Source organism: Dasypus novemcinctus, chromosome 9, assembly GCF_030445035.2.
Source record: "Dasypus novemcinctus isolate mDasNov1 chromosome 9, mDasNov1.1.hap2, whole genome shotgun sequence".
NCBI classification, from domain to species: Eukaryota; Metazoa; Chordata; class Mammalia; order Cingulata; family Dasypodidae; genus Dasypus; species Dasypus novemcinctus.
Genome location: NC_080681.1, coordinates 111,389,520 through 111,398,844, shown reverse-complemented (window position 1 = coordinate 111,398,844; position 9,325 = coordinate 111,389,520). Strand labels below are relative to the sequence as shown.

The following is a 9,325-nucleotide window of genomic DNA, read 5'->3' as shown; positions in this document are numbered from 1 at the left end:
ATGGCTAGCTCCCTTTCACAGATGAGAAAGCCGAGGTTCAGAGAGGGAAACCACATGCCTAGGGTTGCACAGCAAGGAGCAGACAGTGCTGGGGCTGGAAGCCAGGCTCAGACACTAAGGCTTGGGTTAAGAGCTGGAGCCATGACTTCCTCCCAGGTCATCTTGGCTGTATGAAAGTTGCTGCTGCTACGAGGCAAGCATCCCTCTTCTTGCCTCACTCTGCAGTCCTCCAAGGGAAGAGGGCTTGTTTCAGCCCATTTAGGAAGGAGTACAGCATGGCCTTTTCAAAGCGCGTGTGTCCATGTGTGCCTGTGTGAAATTGGCTGGATGCCAGGCCTTGCAAAGCCATGTGATAAAAATATGGTGCATCTTCCTGAAATGTCAACTTGACTCAAAAAAAAATATATGAGGAGAGACATCATGATTTTATATTAAAGAACAGATGGCTATAGAATGGATGAAAAGAAACAAATGCTATCTGATGTGCTAAGATAATGGCAATTAGCATTTGAGGGTTTCTTGTCACGTGCCAAGCACTAGTCTGAGTTTTATGTATTAACTAATTCAATCCTCATAACAGCCATTTGTGATAGGGGCTATTATTAGCCCCCATTTTATAGACTTAGAAACTGGATCAAAGAAGTAACGCAACTTGCTGAAGATCACACAGCTAATAAGTGGAGGAACCTGAGCGCACACAGGTATTTCAATCGCCAAATATTAGAACTTTTGTATTTGTCAATGTTTGTTTACTTGAAAGTTTGCACTAAAATTTGCAGATGAGGATGATAAAGCAGCTGGCACCCTCTTGATTTTTCCTTGATGAAATCATAAGGGCAGCCAACAGCAAGCAACTCACCTGTGTTGTATTTAATTCTTACTACAACCCTGTGAGAGAGGAACCACGGGGAGTTTTAGAAAAGAGAAGAAACTGGCTCTGAGGGGTGGCATCACTTAGCTGGTCACACAGCTAAGAAGCACAGAGCCACGACTGGAGCACTGGTCTGTCGGAGGGCAGAGTTCCATGTCATGCCCCCTCTTCCCCAATTCCCCTTTTCTTCTAGAGAGCAGTGGTTTCTCGAGTGAACTGGCTCTGGGCCACGCTGAGCCTGGACAGGCTCACAAGGTCTGAGTTCTGTCCTTCTTGCTGAAAACACACTTATCATGAAATAATTATAAATCCCAATAGCAGCAACAAGAAAGTAACAGCTGGGCACTGCCCGAGAGTATGATGATCTGGTTTGTTATCCCCAGGTGTGTGGCAAAATCTTTCTACCTTGGACAAGCCACTTTCCTCCTCTGGGACTCAGTTTCTCCACGTGTGAAATAAGAATAGTTTCACCTGCTAACACTCCAGCTTGTCGGGGCTAGCCTGCTTCTCGGTGGTTGCCTTTCAGTTCCTCGCTAATTCACACCACAGCACTGTGGGCAGTTTCTGGGATTAGCCCCGTGTTACAGGGAGGAAACTGAGGCTCAGAGAAGCAAAGGATCTGGTCCAAGGTTGCAGAGCCTAGGCTGGAGGTGCTGGGCTGGAGTCCTGCTTTTAGCCCTTACACTGTTCTTCAAGGCACCAGTTTGTCCTGCAGATTAGATGCTCCTGGGCATGGGCGAAGGGGCTCTGAAAAGTACAAATACTAGAGGAGGCGGTCCTGAGACGTGCCTTTGGTTTGTGCCAACAACATTGCCACCCCGGAGAGATGAGGAAGCCATTATCTTGGGAATCTGATAACCAGCCCTAGTAAACTCCAGTGGCTGGGGTTACTCAGGCATTTTACATATGTCACCTGATTTAATCATCACATCAATCCTGTGAGGCAAGATCTTTATTGTTCCCATTTTACAGATACAGATATTGAGGCTCAGGGAGGCTACATAACTTGAGTATGATGGCATACCTGGTAAATGACAAAGCTGGAATCTCAACCAGGGTTTGTCTGATTCCCACACTCACAAAAAGAAAATACCGGAAGAGCTACTGGGGTTGGAGAAGGCTGCATGTTAAATGCCTGTAAATGTACAATGCCATTGATTTACAGTAAGTTTGCAATAAGGTATGATGATGATGATGTTGATGATGATGATGATGTTGTTGATGATGATGAAACTAGCACCTCCTCACTCCTGCATCCTCTTGATAAAAAAATTCAAAGAGCTTAAGAGGTCAAAAGCACTGCATGTGAAGCCTGACATTGGAGACTATGGCTCTGCTACTTACTCCAAGTGAGCTTTGGCAGGTCCCCTAGTATCTCTGAGCCTTGTAGGGGTGAAATGGAGACAGCCCCTGCCCAGATCCCCTGTGACCATGGAGAGTATAAGGAGCTGCACACAAGGGCCTCTTCTGAACACTTTCTTACTGCTCTTTTTGTAGGTGTAAAATACAAATCTACAGTGAAAAATACAATGGAAAAGATGTGCAACCAACATCTACGCCCCTCAGGGCCCACCTGGATGACGCCACAGTGGAAGCCGGACCACGAACAGAGGATCGAGCTCTCACACACCTGCTCCAGATGCAAGACACCTTTCTGGCCTCTGGCCCCGACCAGGAAGGGGCTGTGGAAGTTGAGGAGGGGGGAGGACTGTCTGATCTGATGCTCCCCAAGTCCTCATCTCCTTCCAGTCTAATCTACAGTGAGTGGTTCAGTACCCTGGAGTGTCTTGAAACCCTTTTTTTTTTAAAGCTAGAAATGGCATAGGCCAAAAACAAAAGGAGATTCAGGAAGAATCTGGGTCAGTGAGGGAGCCAGTTATTCTGGGGAGTCCGCCATGCCCTGGGTACCCTCCCTGTCACACAGCACACATGCTTAGCCCCCAAACGACTGACTGCCAGCTGGCCAGCGACCACCTCAACTTAGAGTAATGAGTTCCACATGTTTCCATAAGAACCCAGCTAAGCTTTTCCCCAGCAGTCTTTCTCTCCAGAAAGCGCCCCTCCTTCCCCTGGCTTCCAACTCACGCTTGGCCACCCTTGTTCCACTTGCTTTTAGTGAGGGCAGTTGGGGGCTGGGCAGACAATGACAAGGAGACAATGGCTTTGGAGGAATCCCCGTTTCCCAGATCTTCAGGGTCGGGAGGGGCTGTGCCGGGCACCAGTCCCTGGCAGTCTGTCTGTGAGAGCTGTGAGTCTCAGCCTCTCCGGGCCCATCTCCCCTGCTCAGTGTAGGGACAGTATCATGGAGAAGCTATGATGCTCTTGGCTTGGCCACTGACGTGCTGTGTGTCCCTGAGCAGGCTCCTTCCCCATCCCTGGGCCACATTTGTGACTTCTAAGGTTCCTTCTTTCCCCAATAGACTTTGGAATTAGGCACAGATGACAAAAAGGACAGGGAAGGGCAGCTACCTGCCTGTTACACACATGGGTGGCTCCAGCGGGCGGGTGCCTGGAAAGCAGGCCTCCCTACCCGGGCCAGCTTTGCTGCCAGCCTGCGCCCCCTCGGACCACCCTCTGGACCAACGAGAGCTTCTGCCTGCAGCAGGGTGGGGTGAGGAGAGGAGGTGCCCCAGATAGAAGGGCAACTTGGGAAGGGGGAGCTAAAAGGTCGGCCTCAGCCATGGAGGGCTGTGAATCTGGATCAGAGGCCCACTGAGGGCCTTATCTGGTCAGAGGCAACTCCCGAAGCCGCGCCAGAGGGTGGCCTACCTACGCTGACCCCCTCTGTGCCCTGACCCTACCCAAGGACTGACTCACTGGCCTTGGCCACCCACCCTACCCGCCAGACTGACCCCCACACCCGAGCCTCTAACTCTGGCCAGAGACTGACGCCGCCAGTTTCTACCCCCGCATATCCCAATTCGGCCACATTGACCCCTCGCCCGCTTCAGACTGACCCCTGTTCTCAGGCACAAAGCGCCCCCCCGCTTCTTTGGCCCTGATCGCCCCCTCACATGAAAAACAGAACTAAGGACTAAACTCTGAGCGAAACAGGACAGCCAAGAAGCGAGCAGGGGCTGGGGGCGGGGGCTTCCCGGAGGACCCGGGCAGGCGCGGGGCCACACTCGGAGGGTCGGAGAGGCCTCGCGCGGGGCACGTCGCAGGCGCTCGAGGAATGCGAGCTGCCCGAAAGAATGAAGGAAGGAAGGAACGGGGTGCGAGCCAGGGCGGCCACCCGGCCGTGGCAAAGCCGCGAGGCAGGAAGCGAGGTGGGGGCGCGCCGGGGCCGCAGCGGCCCGAGCGCAGCTGGGGGCAGCGGGAGAGCAGTCGGGTCAGCGACTCCGCTGGGTGGGGGGCCCCCCAGCCCGGGAGGCTGGGAACCGGGAGGCCGCGCTGCTGGCAGAGCGGCGGGGGCGCCGCGAGGCTCCGGATGGGCTGGGAGCCCCGCCCGCAGGCTGCGGAGGGAGCCGGAGCCAGAGCGGAGCCAGAGCTCAGACATCCGGGCGCCAGCGAACACCTGCGAACGGCCCCCGGGGCCGCGGGGGGAGGCCGGGCCGCCGGCCGGGGGCGGGGATGCGGCCGGCCCCGCCCCGCCGGGCTGCGGGCCACGTGGGCCGAGGCTCGGCCCCTGCTCCCGCGCCCGGGTGCCGAGCGCAGGGAGTCGCTCTCTCCCCCGAGGCCCGGGGCTGGACCGAGGGGCCCCTGGGACCAGCTCTGCGGAAATGAGAGATTTTCCCGGGTGTAGCCTGGGGAATGGGGGGAAGTGGTGGCCGGGAGAGGTGATGAGGCCGGGAAGAAGGATAATTGAAAGTTGTCTGCGCATCCGCAGCTAAAAAAAGCTGTAATCTGCCTTCTCGAAAGGGCACCGTTTCTGGTGTCACGGGCACGAATTTGAACCCCTGCTTTGTTACTTAGGATCTGTATGACCAGGAGCAAGTTCTGAACCTGTGTCTCTTTACAAAGTAAAGATAGTTCCAAATTGCTCCAATTTCAAAGCGGATGCAAGAATCGCATTCGATCATTAGCGGACAACACTCAATTAACAGTGAATCTTGTTATTCGGGGAGCCTGCTGTAAACTTCATGATTTTTTTTCTTTAATCCGAACAACAAACCTGCAAGGAAGGTACAGCGTGCGTCTTTCACAGATAGGGAGCAGAGGGGAGAGGTGGGGTGGCCTCAGGTCTTTCCTTCAACAAGCACTCACTGGGTGCCAGAGACGTGCCAGACTCAGGGAATGGGAGGGCAGAGAGCCAGATTGGAGTAGTGGGGAGCTCGTGGCTAGATGGAGCAGGGATTCCTAATCTCTGCTCTGCCACTTCCCTGCTATGTGATCTGGATCAAGCTATTCAGCGGCTCTGAGGCTGTTTCATCTGTAAAACGGGAATAATGATACCCACCTAGCTGGGATGTGGATGAAAGAAAGTTAAGGTAAATTGGAGTTTGGCAAAATGTGGGCACTCTCTGCGTGACTATGACAGAAGACGTGATCCTGTCTTTAGGAGTTCTGTGACCTAGGGCCAAATTGCTTTCACTCTCTAATGACTAATGGATTGGCTCACTGGTCTGGGCTTTTGTCCCGGCCACCTGAACAGCTCAGTCCCTGCAGACCTGACAGGCAATTTCCTCTGAATTAGCTTAATAATACCTCGTAGGTGTGTGATGCATTTCAAAGAACTTTCCCACCATTATCTCCTATCCTGGGAGGCTGCAGTGCAGGAACCACCAGCTGCTGGTGGAGAGAAGAGGGAGAGGCTGGGGTTGTTGAAGTGGCTTGCTCAAGGTCATATGGCAGGTGAGTGAGGCTGCTCTTCTCACCTTCCAGCATCCCACAACTTCGGAGTAAACTGGAGGCAGCATGTTGCGGTGGAAAGGGTGCAGGTTGTGGCATCCAGAGACTTGAGTTCATTGCTTGGCTATGCTTGATTATACTGTAATTCACGCTGTAGTGCGGGACTAGGAGACTCTGAGCTGCTTTCTCAGGATCAGCTCCCTTTTACAGAGGTGGAAACTGAGGCTCGCAAGAGACCTGTGATTATACAGCTAGTATGTGGTAGGACAGGGATTCGCACCCGGGTGTGTGTTTCCAGAGCCAGCACAGCACACCTTAACAATCCAAGCTCCACCCAGCCTGGGCCACGCACTTGATTTAGAGCAAGGGTTCCTTGTGTGGGGCCTGTGGGTTTATGGGAGTGGGGTTGGGGGAGGGAGGTCTGCTCTTCCTCGGCAAATACATGTGCATATTTTCTAAAGTCTTTGCATCTCTCACCTGAGACCCCGCTCAAAACAGGTTAAGAACCGCTGGTCGGGCTGGTAGGATAGGTGGCAAAGAGGGAGAGAGGTTGCCTCTGCCCCATGCCCCTGTTCACCCCAGCAAGCTCAGCAGGGTTAAGGCACAAAGAGTAGTGACATGATGTTTGTTATGAAATATGGCAGTAACTCATTCCATGGGCCAATACACCGATGAGATCATATCACTAACAGGAATACAGTGAGGGCAAGCACTGGTGGAGCCACCTGGGGAGCAGCCTGGTAGAGGTCCCACTCCTGTCCATTACAATTGCTGGAGTTAAGGTTCAGGTCTCATCACTGCCTTTTTAAGGGGCCGTGAGACCCTGGTTCAGACCCATAATCGCTGCGTCTCAGTTCCCCCTTTCTGAACTAGAGATAAAGCAGCTTACGTTGTAAGCCCTAGATGGAGGTGTTGTAAGAAGGGAAAACCCAAAGGAATGAGGGCTGTGGGCATCTTCCTCAAATTCCCAGCCCAGGGTTTGTCTACAATTGCCTGTCCAGAGATATTGGTAGAGAAGGGATTAATAGCACATCCCAGTCAGCCCCCCAAATCCTTCTCATTGAAGTGGCTGGGCATTAGAAGCCCCTCTCTTCTTTTTCCATTCCTGGAAGCCCACAAGGAAGCCAGACCAGAGAGCACCAGGAGGGAAATGAAACCAGGCCTAGCCTTCAGTCTATTCATCTCTGAAATGTCTTTCAACCACCACCCATGTCTGGACACCAGGTGAGAGAAGCCCCAGGCTCACTCCCCGCCTGCTAGAAAGGGGTCATGAATAATCCACCCTGGTAGGAACGGCCGGGCCGGGCCGTCTGCTAAAGCCGTGGAACGGTTCTCAAGGGATCGAAGGACTCCCAACTTGCTGGATGAGCTTGTACCCATCACATCCCTTCTCTGGTCATCTAAAATGAGGGGGCAGGACCAAAACTCTTCCCCACACCCAACCATCAATGAATAGAGGGTCTCATCACGAGACCTTCCCATACTGTCACCCCAATCTCAGCCTCAAACTGGGCATTTTCCCATCTCCCTCTTACGGGAATAAATGAGTTTGCCTATAAGCCCCAAGGACAGACATTTCTTTTCCTAAATTCACCTAGTGTGAGAGTGTATGGGGATGCAGGTACCCAGTCAGATGATATACACAAGTGTTTAAAAACCGTTTATTATGCAAAATGTTAACTTTTATAAAAAGTTTAATATACATCGCATGGTTACAGAAAGTCACCTTCCTGTAAAAAAAAAAGGTACAAAAGCTATATAACTCTATTATAGAGTTCATAATCAGGGCAACTGAGCCTTTCTCCAAGGAGACCAGAAGACCAACCCTCCCAGCCTTGGCAGAGTTTGGAGAGCAGCCACCACTTCTCCCCACACCTCCATACTCTGAAAAGACAGTCTTTAAACTTGGGAGTGGGGTGGGGGCAGTGTGCCGTTGCCCAGCTGGTACCCAGAGCTAGCTCTGGCTCTTCAGGCCACCCAAGTTCACAGTCCTTCGTTCCCGGGCGCCAGGTCCAGCCTCGAGGCATTTGGGGGAGTCAAGTGGGCAGGGCAAGGTTGGGGCCCATCCATGTCCTTGAGCTTCCGGCCGGAGAGGGTCCCGGGGTTCCAGGCGGAGCGGGCGCCAGCACCTGCGTTCTGGGCGGAGGAGGGAAGGAGACAAGGGAGCCGTCAGTTTCCGCCAAGCGCGCCGAGGCTGGGGCGGTCCGCAGACTGGCCGGCGCCAGGGAGGAAACTTGGGCTCTACCTCCAGCTGATAACTGCGCGCCCCGTGCCGCCCCCACCCAGTTGGGGCCAAAGGAGCACAGGCGGAGCTTGCACCACTCCACCCCTTGGAACTGACACTTGCTAGGAGGGGGCTGAGGCAGACTACTCCAAAATCCCCTTTGCAACCCCACACAGAAAAGCTATTTGATTTAGTCTGACCCCCGCCTGCTTTCCCTGGTCTTTGGCCGCCGAGGAGGGAAGGGGCAACGTGCGTTTAGTGCTGGGATACACAACTAAGGGAAGCTGGTTCTGCCAATTCACTTAGTGTGACCGTGGGCAAGTCACTTGCCCCTCTCTGGGCTCAGCTTCTCTGCCCTGATAGGGCGGCAATCCCCTGCCAAATCCGGGATTTGTCATTTAAGTCCCTCTCCCCCGGGGGGTACCGGAGGCGGGGATACTCACCTGGAGGCGCCAGGACAACCGGGTCAGTGGCAGAAGCTCCTCTTGTCGTTGGAGATCACAAGTTCCGGCGCGAGTTCGGCTGTCTAAGAAAGGGGGACAAGAGAGTTAAAGCATGACCCTTGAGGGCCCTCGGGGTCCCACAGCATCCCGACCTCGGCGCTCTGCCCCGCCGCAGCCCCGCGCACGCCCAAGCGCACCTGGATGGGGAGATGCGGGCCGTCGGGGGGCCCGGGAGCCGGCTCGGCCAGGACCACCTGCAGATCGAGGATATAGTCGATGACGCGCTGCAGGATTTCCACCTGGCTAAGCTGAGTGCCTCGCGGGACGCCGGGGACCAGGTCCCGCAGGCGCGAATAGCAGTGGTTCATGTCGTCGAGCAGGCTCAGCGGCTCCTCGGCTGCCGGGCCCTTGCCGCGGCCGCGCGCGATGGCCAGACTGCGCTCGGACAGGCAGCACACCGCCTCGTAGCAGCCGCGCACCGGGCTCAGAGCCTTCATGTCGGAGAGCGAGGGCAGAGACACCGCAAGGACGCGACCCAAAAAACCAAAAGAACCCCCAGAGTGGCTGGCGACGCGCTCACGCCGGCCGCCCCGGCTCTTATAGCGCGGGCCGGGACCGCACGCCCCTTTACGCAAAGTGCCCGCCCGGCCCCGCCCCCGCAGCCCTGGGCGTTCACAGGCCGCTGAAATTGCAAACAGGCTTCCTCCCGCTGGTCTGACGCCGAATGCCGCCGAGCCGCGGGCGCAAAGAATGAGGAAGCGCCGAGACCGGGGAGAGGCGGGCCTCCTCGCCAGCAAGGATTTAAACACGCACTTAAAACCATTAACTTTCAGAATTTGCCTTTTCCTGGCAGCGCCCCAGATCTTTGAGCTCCGTCTGCCCCAACACTGGTTCGAACCCACGGCTCGTCCGAGGTCATAAATCCCTTGAACAGCAAAGAAGTTTTTTTTTTGTTTTTTTTTTTAAAGCAAAAGATTTTTTTCAAGGGAAACTTGT

The 9,325-nt window shown here is 54.5% G+C and overlaps 1 protein-coding gene across 1 annotated transcript; it reads right to left on the bottom strand.

The window, feature by feature from the left end:
- Positions 1-7,309: 7,309 nt before the first annotated feature.
- ID3 (inhibitor of DNA binding 3) lies at positions 7,310-8,923 on the bottom strand. Its single transcript, XM_004465420.4, has 3 exons — positions 8,527-8,923; positions 8,330-8,412; positions 7,310-7,798 (listed from the first exon to the last, which is right to left on the bottom strand). Exons 1-2 carry the CDS (start codon positions 8,824-8,826, stop codon positions 8,353-8,355), a joined length of 360 nt encoding a protein of 119 aa, XP_004465477.1. The 5' UTR covers positions 8,827-8,923; the 3' UTR covers positions 7,310-7,798; positions 8,330-8,352.
- Between the last annotated feature and the right edge of the window lie 402 nt (positions 8,924-9,325).

Coding starts and splice junctions, on each gene's coding strand:
- ID3 (XM_004465420.4), bottom strand. CDS start 8,826: ATGAAGGCTCTGAGCCCGGTGCGCGGCTGCTACGAGGCGGTGTGCTGC. Junction 8,413..8,526: donor GCCCGCATCTCCCCATCCAG/GTGCGCTTGGGC, acceptor CCCCTTTCTTAG/ACAGCCGAACTCGCGCCGGA.